Genomic DNA, 15378 nt, shown 5'->3' with positions numbered 1-15378 from the left:
GTCTGTTAGCAAGCCTCCTTTTGTCTATTGTGTGACTCGGAACAGGTCACTTAAGACACTGCTCCTATGTCATGTTTGAAAACAGACACTTACATCCAGTGACCTTATCTGGATAATAAAAAAGAAAAATAAAGGAATAATGTACATCATGGTCAAGTAACACAATAAAGAGGCACTGATGTTGCAGCCATAGGATACATAGTAGAAGACACCTTTAAAGGAGCTATTTGGGTTACCATTCCAAGCCCAACCTAACTATCTGAGGAATCCTGCTCACAGTCTAAATTCATAAATGGTCCAGGGATTCATATCTGATGAAGCAATAGTATCAATGCAGTAAAAATGACTTTGAAAATTATTTCTGTCAAAAACTCATACTAATGAATAAGGCAGCAATGAAATATGAAAAAAAAAATCAGCATTATTCATATTATAAAAGACATGCGTCTGGAGCTTTTCTCCCTGGGCCTCCGCTGAAAACTGGCTTCTTTCCAAGTCGGACTTTCCCGGTAAACAAATGTTAAATAAATAAAATGTATTTCACAAGTAATTATCTCTGCTCAAATATGTTTTATTTTCACTACTGAAGTGAATGTAAAAAGGAAGTGCCATATTTGCACATCTAAGATGTACACTGGAATAAGCACATACTGAGTACTTGATATGCTATTCATTAACAAAGCTTCTGGGAGTAAAGGCATGGTGTAAGGCAGCTTCAGTCTCTGCATAGTAACTATTTTATTGTGAATGCATATCTAGAGGAATGTACAACAATCAAGAAAAGTACAATTGAAAAAGTACTTATAACATTTTGCAATTGTTGCATTAAGAAGTACTTAAAGAGGTGCAGAGTTAATTAGATGTTTCCACCAAACCAGAGTCTGCATTTAACTATAGTATCAGCCTCATATGCCTCAGGTTGTTCAGACAGTAACCATTTGAAATTCCAAGACTAGTTTGTGTCAGCCCTGGATAGCGAGACTGAATGACTGAAAATGGAGATTTACATATACTAAGTCTGAGGTTGCTGTTCCTTTTTCACTCACATATACTGACTTCAGAGTTGGCATATATAAGATTGGGGGACAGAGGCCTAGCCCCCTTACACAGGGCGTACAGGGATGCTTGCCCTCCTGCAAAAAACATGTTTAAAGAATAAAAGCCCTCTCTAAATTCACTGTTCTACAGTGTTTTTGGTATTTTTTCTTGTCATTCCTGGACTCGCTATTATGAGTTTTAACACTTCAAAAGAGATCTAGTCAGATACAGTAGCCATAAGGCTGACAGCAACTTTGATAAATTGTTGAAAATCTGACGCTGTCCTCTATGTGTGCCTCAAAGACTATAATAAGAGAATGGATATGCCAACTAGTTTAAAATTAAACTGCATTATTAAGAGACTGACATTCTAAAAACATACACTATTACAGCATCTTCACACTAGTCATGACTAACATTACTTATCATTACCTACCAATGGTGTCTTGCATCACTTCTTTCTCACTTTTCCCTTCGATGATCCCAGAAAGCCAAAAACACTCTTCCAATGGCTACTTCATGTCTTACCACTTTTCATAATCTTAGCCTTCTCGTTCTGCCAATTCAGATCACATCCCTTTTACAAATACTGGCTGCCGAAGAGCAGTTCTCAAGTCATTTACAACAGCAAACAATCCTGGTATCCTGATATATCAATACGTATCTTTCGGATATACACAATACGGCTCTATAAAATTTCTTTTTATGCAGTCCTCTTCAACTTTTGTATATAAATAAGTACACCGTGGCATCCATTGCTCTCACTCCACAAATGCATGTCCAATAAAACATCTTTATGCTTAATAGGTTCCAGCTCTACTGCTGAAAATAATTCTAAATCCATTATCAGAAATGAAAATAATAAACAGAGGTTACAGTATGTGTACAAACTGTTTTAAAATGGAGACTGGAGGTGTCTCCTAAAGGCAAAACCACATTTCGCAGGTTGCACTCAGTGACTTACCTGTGGCACAGAAGTAACATTTGTCTCACCTAGTAAAGGATGCTTTCCATTACAGCTGCATGCTCCTACCCACTTAGTGCCAATTTACTCCTCCACTCATGAGAGGGATACTCCTATCCAGTGAAAGATGCATGTGCCACAGGCAGTGGTAATGGAAGGAAACATACTTTAAGTATTCAGCTGCTGTGTCATTCCAGTGATTTTTGACAGCCACCTGTAAAGTAGCAGTGAAAAAAATCTGAAAAATAGGGTTTATCTTTTCATGCCAAACTTGTCCAGACAAAACTTGTTCACTCTTATGCATCTTGAGAAGCCCACAAAGTTTGATTTCAGATGTTGCGTGACTACTTGTGACTGTATATCTTACCTTAAGTGAACGATGCGGATGTGTTTCTGAATCCCTGCTGCTGTACTGAGTACCTTGCCACAATTCTTCCAAAGGCATTTAAACATAACCTTCATGGAGTTCTGGAAAAAAAATACAGATATTAAATTGTGCTACAATAAAAAACTTGCAGAAATTATTTAAATAAAAGACCCAGAATGACTTGTTGAGTGGTCTAAAAGAATAGCAAATTACAACGTAAGTATTAAGAAAAAATAAACATTATTAGTCATATGGATAAAAAATAGAAATAAGAAAACCAAAGGGAAAACAATTTTATGCATTTAAATTTCACAGATTTACTGCAAGAAGTACACTGGCAACAACCTTGAATCATTTTTAAATGCAGGTGCATTGTTAGTCTAAAAACATACATTATTTGATGCAGAGAATTTTATTTACAGTCTTGGGATGTGGTCTGTTTCTGTTTCAGTCAGTGTTAAAAAGCCACTAAGTTTATTATACTGACAAAAAGGGACATTACCTGGACAGATGTGAACCTCCAGGTATTTACCAACACCAAAAACTAAAAATGAAAGGTGTTGAGGATAGACAACGAGACTTTCATTATATATTTTTTTATAATGTTGAACTGGTAATGAGCAATCCCTTTTTTCACTGATGATATTTAATGGCATTATAACACAAGGAATGCCCTTAATTATTACACTCACAAACAAGTAAATAACATGGTTCAAATATCACAATAATCATTATACACAACTTCTTACATATGAATCTCACACTAATAAAGTTTGGCAGTGCTCACGCATGCACAGAAATACCCCAGAAGTCAAAGATTAAAAAATAAATAAAAAAAATAAGCAGGCTAATGGCAAGTACTGCATAGAGAACACACTAAAAATGTTGCACAGTTCAATATATGTACCTTACCACTTATGTCACTAAACAGACTGTGGTGGTGGTGCTGCGGTAGCGTTGTCACCTCACAGTTAGACGTTGCCCGTTCGATTCTCAGTTAGACCATCTTCTGTGTGGCGACATGCGTGAATGGGCATTCCTTTGTTGAAGGTTGTGCATTAGGCCCGGCAAGCCAGCACGTAAAGATCTACTGCCAATCATTAGCGGACCGGAGTTCCGCTGTGGCGACCCCTAACCGGGAAAAGCCGAAAGACCTTACCACTTTTGTAACTAAACAGTATGGAAAATAAAATGCACAATGTACTGTACATGATACTGGATTGGAAAAATGGATACTGCTAATTTCAAATGCAGTGATGACTCTTTGAGCAGTTTCTGAAGGAGCTGCAGTGGAAGACCTAAAAAATCAGTCTTTACATATCATGAAATTCCAAACAAAAACACTTTACATAATTCCAAAAGAAAACTACTAAATGACAGACGATCAAATTACAAGATTAGGTCACTAAGCAAGAAGACAATCCAAGTCACAGTACTATAAAAGTAGAACTACCTCTCTTCAACACAAGGCAAACACTCAGAAATCCAATGTACTAGCAGGAAACACACCAGCACCAAAAAATTAACTGAACAAAGTTTTAATTTCACTGAGAGCTCACAGTGTCAGAGGTTTATAGCTTTTAATACTCTAACGACCACTGAGGCCTTTTTAAGCTTAGTCATGCATCCCAAATCTCTGACCAGTTCTGGTACCCTTGGTAGTATACACAAAAAAAGCAGCAGAATCCAGGAAAAGTGACACGAACAGTTTAATTCACTAACGCTGAAACTTCACAACACGTTTTCGTCCTTGACTTCATCAGATACCAACACTCTTGGTGCACTCATCTTAAATACATTAACTAATTAATGATAGCCAATGACAAACAAATTGATTAATTAGAATTAGTTAAAAACACATACACATATATATACACACACAGATTATACTTACTAAAACCACCATAAAAATCATACCCTATAATAAACAACATGTACAAAATTTGAATGTTTGTAAATATAAATGTAAATATGTTTGTAAAAATGAACCTTAATTAAAACTATGACATTATGTTCTAAAATTTTTGTAAAGACAATATTTGTTTAAAATAATATAAAAATCCTATAATTTAGCAGATCTCAGTTTTAAAACTGGCTTGAGTGAAATCATGTCATTGAGACCTGGTTTTCTATTTGCTTCTAAAACAATTTGCCAAAATAGTTCTCTGTATTCCACCAGTGTTTCCCAATTCCCCCCTCTAGGGTCAACCGGCACACATTCTAACACAAAAAATCTAAATGTAGCTAGTTTACATGTAATAGTATGCTTGTATAATGCATTGTTTTCTTTTTTAGTCCTGATGTCATATAAGTGTTCATAGATTCTTTGCTTTAACATTCTCTCACTCTTCCCTATGTAAAATGAATCACACTTTGTACAGGTAGCTAAATATATTATACCCTTGGTGTTACAGTTAACATATGTTCCTAAAGTTAATGTCCTTTGTCTAATAGGTAAATCTAATGTTGGTCCAACATTAAGGTGTTTACAATAACTGCAACTTCCACATTTAAATAAACCTACTTTTTTTCCTAGTAGCTTTCCCAAACAATTTTTCAGTTGTACCTCTCTCCAAAATATTCTTAATGTTAGTACCCCTCCTATAGGTGAATTTCAGTTCCTTATCAAAACTACAGTGCAAGTCAGATAGTCTAGCAAAGTTGTTCCATTCCCTATTAACAATTCTTTTTACCAGTCCTGACTGACCATCATAGGTTATTGTGATACCAGATTCAAAATCCACACCATTGTTTACGTTGTTTGAATCTTGTCTATCAAATACTCCTCTTATAACTAAAATAGGTGCAAATTTTCCTCCTCTTTCCCTAGTAACTTCACTGCATATTTGATCAAAAAGTTCACTCGGGTAACCCCTATTTAAAAATAACCTTTTCAAAAATCCACGTTCATTAAAATAAGTAGTGTCTTCAGAGGTCATTCTACTAAGACGAACTAATTGACCTTTAACTACACTTCTCTTCTGGTGGGGTGGATGTGAACTAGTAAAATGTAGGTATGAGTTTGAAAAAGTCTCCTTTCTAAAAATCCTTGAACTGAAACCATCCTTAGTCTTGGTAATATTAACATCTAAATAATTAAACATTTGGGTATCATATTTATATGTGAATTTTAAAAAATCAGTAGTGTTATTTAAGAATTCTAAAAACAAATTAAAATCATCATTATTGCCTTTCCATAAAAAACATAAGTCATCTAAAAACCTACCATAGAATGTCCAAAATCTACTAAAAACTGAAGTTAATATGAAGGTGTTTTCCCAGTATGACATAATAATATTGGCATAAGTAGGAGCACAATGTGCCCCCATAGCAACCCCCTTACATTGTTTGAAGTATTCACCTTCAAAAAAAATATAATTATTTTTTAATACCACCTCCATTAATACCAAAATTGTTCTGAACTCATTATGAGTAATTCCTGAAAATCCTATTAACATTTCTTCGAACCATTCTAGGCCTATATCGTGGGGAATACTAGTGAACAAATCAACCACATCCAGAGTAACAAAAGTCAAACCTTCAGAAAATAAAGATTTGTCCAATTTTCTAAGAAGATCCCAGGAATCCTGAAGTATGTGGGTGTTGTTCTTAAGAACTTTCTTTACCTTACAATCTATGTATTTTGATAGAGGGGCTGTGATAGAACCTTCTGCAGAAACTATTGGTCTCAAAGGTGGGTCATCTATATCTTTGTGTACTTTCGGTATACCAAAAATAGAAGGAACCTTTGGTTTTTCAACATATAAAAATTTGTGTGTCTCTAAATCTATTAGTCCTTCTGTTAGTAAATCATTCACCATCATATGTATTTTATTACATGCCACGTTTATTTCATTGATAGATACCCTAGTGTATTTAGTAGAATCACTTAAAATCTCCTGCATTTTACCTTCATATATAATGTGGTCCATAAGTACCACCCCCCCCCACACCTTTGTCAGGTTTCATAACCCTTAAATTTTTGTTGTTGCTAATTAATTTAAGGGTTTCGTGCTCAACCTGAGTTAAGTTGGATTGCATATTGCATGTCTTGAGTGACTTCCTTAGTTCGTTTTCTAATACTACTTCAAAATTTTTTAGTTGTGGGTGCAATGGTGGGTTGAACATACTTTTACGAGCTAGTTTACCCTCACTAAGTGTTTTTTTGTTACCATTAAAAAATATTTCTAGGTTTTTCTTTCTAATAAATAACTTAATATCAATTAAAAGCTTAAAAATATTGGTTCTCTGTTTGGGTATGAAACCAAAGCCTTTAGAAAACAAGTCAAAAAAAGTTTTATTCACAGTGGTACTAGAATAGTTGAAAATGTTGAAATCATTGAATGTCCATTTATGCCCATCATTGCAAATATTTAATTCTTCCACCCCATGTGATTCCTCGATCGGGGCCCCCATTCCCTCACTTGGTAGTTTTTTGAACTATAATCAATAGGTTCTTTGTACATCAGTCTCTCGGACCTTCTGAGCGGAGGAAAATCTAAAGGCTCTCCTTCATTGTCATCAAATACAGCTGTACCATTTTCACCAACACTATAGGTAAATACCCTCTTTCCAAACTGTCTGGGCTTAGGGTAATGTGTTTTGTTTTTGTACTCATTCACATCCCTTTCTATTTTCCCTAGTTTTCTATTTTGCACATCCAAACATTTACTTTCTATATCCTTAAGCAATTTGTAATATTTATTCTTGTGTTCTTCCACAGTAAAAAGTAAATCATGCGTAATATCTTTGTTAAGATGCTCAACATGGCTAAACCTTTTCTCTTTCTCACATTCATTATTAGATATTATAGCCCTCATAATCTCAAAACAACAGTTGTCAAATGCTTGGAAAAATGGATACTGCTCATTTCAAATGCAGTGATGACTCTGAGCAGTTTCTGAAGGAGCTGCAGTGGAAAACCTAAAAAATCAGTCTTTACATATCATGAAATTCCAAACAAAAACACTTTACATAATTCCAAAAGAAAACTACTAAATGACAGACGATCAAATTACAAGATTAGGTCACTAAGCAAGAAGACAATCCAAGTCACAGTACTACAAAAGTAGAACTACCTCTCTTCAACACAAGGCAAACACTCAAATGTACTAGCAGGAAACACACCAGCACCAAAAACATTAACTGAACAAAGTTTTAATTTCACTGAGAGCTCACAGTGTCAGAGGTTTATAGCTTTTAATACTCTAACGACCACTGAGGCCTTTTTAAGCTTAGTCATGCATCCCAAATCTCTGACAAGTTCTGCTACCCTTGGCAGTATAAGCAGGGTCTTGGGCAATGCAACATTTACAGGCTGCTTGTGTCCATTACAGATACAAGTGGCACACCAAGGGTGAAGTTCCAGTTTTCCATCCACTTGTCCAAGTTATACTTGAATTGGGTTAGGGAGGAATTCTGATTCACATGGATGGGGACCTTTTTCAAGAGAAGGGGTAGTCTCTGTGATACATACCTGTTTTTCCAGTAGGTCAAGGTTTTAAGACTTTAGAATGGGTAATTCTGGTTCTGTTTGTTTTGTGGATATGGAGAATGTCAATCAAAGTTTGGTCCGAAGATGCCTTATATGCCAGACATAGATTTCCCCTCAACAGCCTATAGGAGACAGAATACAGAGATAGGGCCTTGAGGCAGTCTGCATAGGACATGTTACGTACACCTTGTATTATTTTACAGAGGAACTTCTGTGGACGTCCCAATTGTTGGATGTGTCTGGTTAGGCACATACCAAAGGGGCACTGTACTCCGTGATAGTTATGATGAGCATCAAATACAGTGGAACAATGATCTCCTTAGACCTAGATGTCATACATTTGTTTATAAGTTGTATGCCATGGATATGTGATGGTTGAAGGATAGATTACATTCTATGTGTGTCCCCTAGTTCTTGACTACACAGTTGACTGTTAGAGGTGCATTGTCAATATGGTAGCAACCAGGGGTGGCCAACTTCCCATAGTACACTGTTATGCATTTCTTCACATCTAGTTTTAATGCATAGCTCTGGCACCAGTTATTTGTCTGCGCCGGCCCTTCTTAGAGAACATTAATGTTGGTGGGGGGGGGGGGTCCCAATCCATAACTCTTCCTAATGTGTAATCATCTGTAAATTTGGTCAGCCAGGGGCCCTTGATATTGTTTTCGACTTCAGAGAAGTAGATGCCAAAAGGGAGCAGTCCCAAGACTAATACCCGAGGGACTCCAATGGTGACTAGGCACTTTTTAGAGGTGGGCTCTCCAATTCTAACTTCCGGGTTCTGTCTGTGAACCAGCTGGATATCCGGTGGGTGAAGTAAGGGTTTATACCTAACCTCTTGAGTCTGTCAACAATGCCTGAGTGGGGTATTGTGTCAAATAACTTGGTCAGGTGAAGGTAGGCAGTGAACAGTGAACAATTTTCCCCTCATCCATTGTATTGGTGACCTTTTCAAAGAAGTCAACCACGTTATGACCTGCCCCTGGCAAAATGAAACAGGGTTGGGTCCAGTGCCTGGAAGTGTCCTATTTCATTACTGATCATTTCCATGATAGTTCTTTCCATGGCTTTGCATATGAGACCAGTCAGATTTATGGGTCTGTATCTCCAAGGTCTGTAGATGGTCCACCTGTCATGGAGCACAAAGCCCGTTTGGAAGCTATGGTTAAATAATGATTCCATAGAGCCTAATATGCTGTGTTTCATGCTACTTAGAAGTCATCCTGGTATATTGCTAGGGCTCACTGAGGCAGTGTTCTTGGCCTTAGAGACAGAATCGAAGACCTGTTCTCTAGTAATAGTTGTGGATTATATTTCATGGTATTTCCTAGGGGGAGGCTGGGGGAGAGAGGGGTAAAGTTACAGTTGGATTTGACTGCCAAAAGGTTTTCTACACCTTCTGAATCAGTATAGTTGGCTCCATTAACAACTGCCTTTGAGGATGCAGACATGATAAAGAATGTCTTGTGTTTGTCCTTGGCCAGGAAGGCCAGATTTAGGTTCATAGTTAGATACTAGGCCATCTGCCCTAGGGCATTTATAAGCCTAGCCAGAGTGTATTTGGCTTCCACCTCCCTATTAGATTAGCCTACTGTGCCTCTGTAAAGTAGGTCACAGAAGGTACCCTTTTAAGATTAGTTTACTGTGCCTCTGTCTACCAGGGACACAAAAGAGATCCCAGGGGTGAACTTGCGATTTCCCATCCACGCGTCCAGATTTCGCTTTAAGAGGGTCAGCGAGGTGTTATGTCTAACATGAATTGGGATTCTATTCCAGAGTGAGGGGAGCCTCTGGGAAATTAATCTGTCCCTCCAGCATGTCCTATTTATTTTTGTGCTGAGGTTTAGGTCCTTGGAGCGTGTAGCTCTAAGGGACTTGGATTTTTTGAGGTGGAGCATGTCCATTAATTCTGGGTTTGACATGACTTTGTACGTCAGGCATAGATCGCCTCTAAGTAGGCGGTAAGTAACTGAGTAGAGCTGGAGTTTCTTTAGTCGAGCTGCACAGGACATCTGTTTGCAGCCCATGATCCTCTTGGTGAGGTACTTTTGGGGTCTCTCCAGTTGCTGCAGGTGTCGGGTAAGGTACATCCCAAAAGGGGCATTGTATTCAATTATGGGCCTGATGAGTAGAGGGGCACAATGACCTCTCTTGATCTAGATGCAAACCCTTTCGTGATGAGGTGGGCTATATAGAAGGTCTTTCTAACCACTTTGGCAACGTGATTATCAAAGGAGAGATTACTATCTACGTTGGTCCCCAAATCTCTAATTACTTCTTCCATACTTAATGGATTACCACCTATGTGGTAATTTGTGGGCACATTGTTTTTCCCAAAGGGGATGAGTGCACTTTTTAGCATTTAGCTTGAGGCCGTGGCTCTGGCACCAAGCATCTGTCTCTGTGAGACCCTATTGGAGGATGCTTGTGTCAGCTGGAGATTTGATTATGGCCCCCAGTTTGCAGTCATCTGCGAACTTTGTCAGCCATAATCCCCCCGTGTTAACCTGAACCTCAGAGAAGTATATACCGAACAAGAGAGGTCCCAGAACTGAGCCCTGTGTGACGCCACTTGTAACTGGTTTGGATTCAGACATGGCACCTGCGATTCTGACCATGTGGGTTCTATCTCTAAGCCAGTTTGCAACCCATCTTGTGATATAGGGGTTGATATTTACGCTGGTAAGCTTATTTATGATGCCCGAGTGGGATATTGTGTCGAAGTCTTTTGCGAGATCCAGGTATGCTGTGTGGACTACCTTGCCCTCATCTATGGCTTTGGTAACTGTTTCAAAGAAATCAACTAGGTTTAAGAGGCAAGATCTGCCCTTAACAAAACCGAATTGGGTAGGGTCCAGTGTCTGGAGGCTCCCATTGTCTTTGTTTATGAGTTCCATGATAATACGCTCCATAGCTTTACAGACCAGACTAGTCAGGCTTATGGGGCGATAGGTTCCGGGGTCCGTTGTGGCACCACCTTTGTGGAGTGGGACCACTGTAGCTGTATGCCATTCTTTGGGTACATATCCTGTAGTAAGGCTAAGTTTGAACAGTGACTTAATGTGAGGGTTCAGTTCTTCTTGGAGCTCGTGTAAGACACAGCCTGGGACACCATCTGGTCCCATAGATGCTGTGGTTTTTGCTTTGGAGAGGGCAGCTTTCACCTGTGCATCTGTGATGTCAGGGAGGTTACATTCAGTTGGGATAGGCATTTGCTCCTTTAGGGGGAAGGGGGGGAGAAGTTTGCGCTGAATCAGTCTGCCAGGATGTTGGCTATGTCTGTAGGTTCAGTATATTTTGTACCGTTATGCAACAATTCAGAGCATATCTGGGAGTTTCCGCCCATGTTCCTGACATAACTAAAGAAGGCCTTGTGATTATCTTTAGTGTCTAGGGCACTTTTTCTTTTGAAACTGGCCTTTGATGATTTTATGAGGGATTGAAGTTTCTTGCTAATACTGATCAGAGATGCCTTCCCTTTTTGGGATTTTGCTCTGTCATGTAGTAGCTTCCTCCTTCTGTTTTATAGTTTATTTATGGCCGGGGTCCACCAGACCGGTTTCCTGTTTTTGGAGGAGTGAGTCTTGGTTTTATTTGGGATAGCACGATCCATGCATTCCTGCAGGTGCTCATAAAATGCATTTGTAAAGGATTCTGCAGATTGGGCTGTATTATCCTCTGGCCCAGGGGCTTTGAAGGATTCCACCTCAGTCTTGAGAAGTGCAAAGTTGGCTTTTGAGAAATTCTTTACAGTGATTTCCTTGGCTGGGGGTGGGGACGGGTTATGGATGTCCAGGGAAATTTGTTTATGGTCTGATCTTACCAATGAGGGGTTTATCTCTGGTGTGGAACATAGAGTCCCCATGTTGGTGATGACCAGGTCCAATATATTGTTCCCTCTTGTGGGAGTGGTGACCAGTTGTTCCATTGCGTTAGAGTTTATAAATTCAAGGAACCATTGGGCGTGGGTGTTTGGGCTTGAGTAGTTTTCCCAGTCAAAGTTTGGGTAGTTGAAGTCACCCAATAACATAGTGTTTGGAGAAACCCTCATATTCTCCAGTGTTCTCAGGAATGCCAAGTGGGGTTCCTGCAATAGGGAGGGTGTTCTGTAGCAGGCTACAAACTAAAAGGCAGTTTTGCCCGCTGTTAGTTGCATATGGATGGTTTCCGATGCTTTGTGCAGTGCCACTAACCTGGAGGTGTAGGTATCTTTGATGAATATAGATACTCCCCCTTCTTTTGTGCTTCGGTCCGAGTTTTGGGGCCGAAACGCATGGTATGAGTTATAACCTGGTAGTGCTGGGGTGCTCTCAGGAGCCTTGAACCAGGTTTCTGTTACTGCACAGACATCGATTTTCTCCATACTGAGAATAGCCTCGAGTGCGTGCATCTTGAGGTTTAGACTTCTGGCATTGAGTAGCATTACCTTTAGTTTTTTTATCCTTGGGTTGTCTATGGAGGTGGGTTTGTCCTTTGAGCCTTGCCTAAAAAAGGCACTATGGGGATGGCAAGAGCCTTGGCCAGTATACGAAAGCCTAAGGGTGACAGGTGCAAGCCGTCCCTAGTGAAGCAACGTGGCTTGTCAAGCATGTCATCCCAGGCTGACAGACACTGGATCTCCTTTGAATGACACCAATACTTAAGCCAATTGTTGAAACTGATCATTTTGAATTTATACTGTGGCATCATTCTTGGTGAGGGCAAGATGCTACTCAAGGTCAGGGTCATACCAGACTGAGCTACATGGTCAGAGAGCTCCTCTATGTCTCTTTTCATGTAGTCCAGGGAGGTACGTCTCAGGTCATTCACACCAGCATGGACAATGACGGAGTCATTTACCTCAGATATGGTTCTGGTTGTCCTCAGAGTTGTTTGTTTAGTTTGATGAGAGTGCTTTTACCCTGCTGTGTGCTTCACCTCCTAACTTTTGCAATGATTTTCTTCCTTCTGTTATACTGCCTACTGACATTGTGATTTCACCAGTGTGGCTTTTTTTTTAAATTTAGTTCTGTACTTATTCCTGGTTGGTGCAGCTCTCGCTATACAGCTATTAACATGCTTGTATACGACTACTTCTGTGAACAGTTTTGCATAGGTAGCAATGTTTTCAGGATTTAGGAGGCTTGAAATTTTATCACTTAATAGTAGGAAGTTACCCTTGGAGTAGTTCCTGAACGTTCCATTGTTAGCTGGTGTTCCAGGTTTTATTTTTACTTCAAAAGAGACCATTTTGTGGTCTGACCTTACCAGAGAGGACATTCCACTAGGGACTATGGAGGACTTTTCCATATTAATGATGCCCAAATCCAGTATCTTTACACCCCTGGTCAGTGCACTGACAGTCTAGTCCAGGGAGTTTGTGTTTAAAAGCCAAAAATCTTTGAACCTGCATGTTTACTGTCATATAATATGTTTTAGTTAACAGTGAGGTAATTAAAGTCACCCATGAGTATAGTATTGGGTTAGACGGTGAGTGTCTTTAGAAAGCTTAAATATGTGGTATTTGTTTCCCAAGTCATAAAGGGGGACCTACAGCTTGCAAGGAAGTAGTATGGGAATTTGCCTGTGGTGATTTGAATGTGGAAACTAATAACTGCATCATTCTGCTTGACCAGCCTGAAAGTATATTAATCTAGACACCTTCACCTTTAGTCCCTGCCTGTGTAGTAGCTAGTCTAAATGTGTGGAAGGTATTATAGCCTTCCCCTGTCAGGTTGCTCTCCATGGTCTTAAACCACGTCTCAATGATTGCACAAACATCAGCATTCTCCGGAGTGAGGAAAGCTTGTAGGAAGTGGAGTTTCTTGTTTAGATTCCTGACATTGAGCAGTAATGCCTTTAGATTTTATTGGTTTTGATTTCCTATGTTGGAACGATTTTCAGTATGGCACTGCTTAAAAAAGGCACATCAAAGCAGCATGGTCTCTTGACCATCTCATTCCATGCTGACAAATATTGCACCCCCCTATTAGAACACTACTAGAAACTTAATGCAGTTATTAAAGAAGGTCATCTTTTGTTCATATTGAATAAGGTAGACTGCTGCTCAGTGCTTGGCTCATATCAGCCTGGGACACATATTCCGAGAGCTCCATCATGTTTTTCTTCATATAGTCTAGGGACGTATGTCTCGGGTCATTTACACTCACATGGACTATAACTGAGTCATACAGTTACTTGTGGTACAATGACCTGAGTGCATGTGAAATCTGATAAGCAATTGAGTGTGACTTTCTCCTTACTCAGCCTGGTGAGAGGGACATCAGTGTGTCTCACAATGGAGTCTCCAGTGACCAGAATGTTGGGTTGTATGCTACAAAACATTATGTTTGAGGTGTGGGTCATAATATCAGTTTGAGATATGGTCTTGAAATTGATTCTAAAAAGTTACTTTCTCAAGATAAGATTTTGTTGTGAATTTCCTGAACAAAATTTTCACGCAACAACAAAAACAACAATGCCTTTTTAGCTAACATCATGCACATAGTACATAAAACACATTATATATACATATATATATATATATATATATATATATATATATATATATATTTGGTCGAAAATGATTTCAGGCAGCCCTCTTCACTGAAACCTCACTTGAATGAAAGCACATTCGGTCGAACTACATTTGGTCGAAAATGGTATGTAGCCTGTGCCCCACTGAAGTGCGACCCTGGAGTGAGAATATAAAGTTTGGGGGTGGGGGATTTGGGGGTGCATAGCCCCCCCACATTTTGCAACCAGTTTTTACTAATGTTATATGTTTTATTGTATTTTTAATGGATACACATGTATATAATAGTGCATAAACTGCAATTATGTGGGGGGCTATGCCTCCCACACCCCCCAGTGTGGGGACTGTGCCACCCACACCCCCCTAACCTTATATTCTCACTCCAAGGTCACACTGCAGTGGGGCAGGGGCTACATACCATTTTCAACCAAATGTAATTCGACCAAATGTGCTTTCAGCCAAATGAGGTTTCAGTGAAGTGAGCTGCCTGAAATCATTTTCGACCAAATACAGTATATATATATATATATATATATATATATATACATACACACAAACACACACATACATATACACACACACACACACACACACACACACACACACACATATGGGTCTACTTTTAATTATTGAAATCCCACATGAACGAAGACCAAAAGATCGAGACCAGAAAACCGAAATGGCACAATCCTGAAACTACACAACACTGAAACCCAAAATATCGAAACTGAACACACAAACCACACATAAAACCCACTTCAAAAACCAACAATATACAACATAAAACACAACACTATATACCTCCAAACACAATATTTATAAAATTAAATTACTAACTAGCCTTCCCTCAACAAACCATACTACCTAAAACCAAACTAAATAAGGGCTACGCCCCCACACTCCTGTAACTATATATACCATCTCCGGGATTGCACCACAGTGGGGAAAAGGGCATATAGCTTAACACCTGCCATATTAGCTCACATACGTCCTAAACA

At 39.1% G+C, this 15378-nt stretch overlaps 1 protein-coding gene across 2 annotated transcripts in view; it reads right to left on the bottom strand.

Annotated features, from left to right (window-relative positions):
• ZNF704 (zinc finger protein 704) overlaps positions 1-15378 on the bottom strand; it is a 1522633-nt gene that overhangs the window by 194734 nt on the left and 1312521 nt on the right. For both annotated transcript variants that reach the window (XM_044065777.1, XM_044065776.1), the window contains exon 5: positions 2370-2470. In XM_044065777.1, coding sequence (XP_043921712.1) covers positions 2370-2470 — 101 coding nt within the window. The remainder of the gene's footprint in view (positions 1-2369; positions 2471-15378) is intronic.

Source organism: Protopterus annectens, chromosome 3.part0, assembly GCF_019279795.1.
Source record: "Protopterus annectens isolate FY-2018-M chromosome 3.part0, PAN1.0, whole genome shotgun sequence".
In the NCBI taxonomy this organism is placed as follows: Eukaryota; Metazoa; Chordata; order Ceratodontiformes; family Protopteridae; genus Protopterus; species Protopterus annectens.
This window is presented reverse-complemented; position numbering and strand designations above follow the sequence as displayed.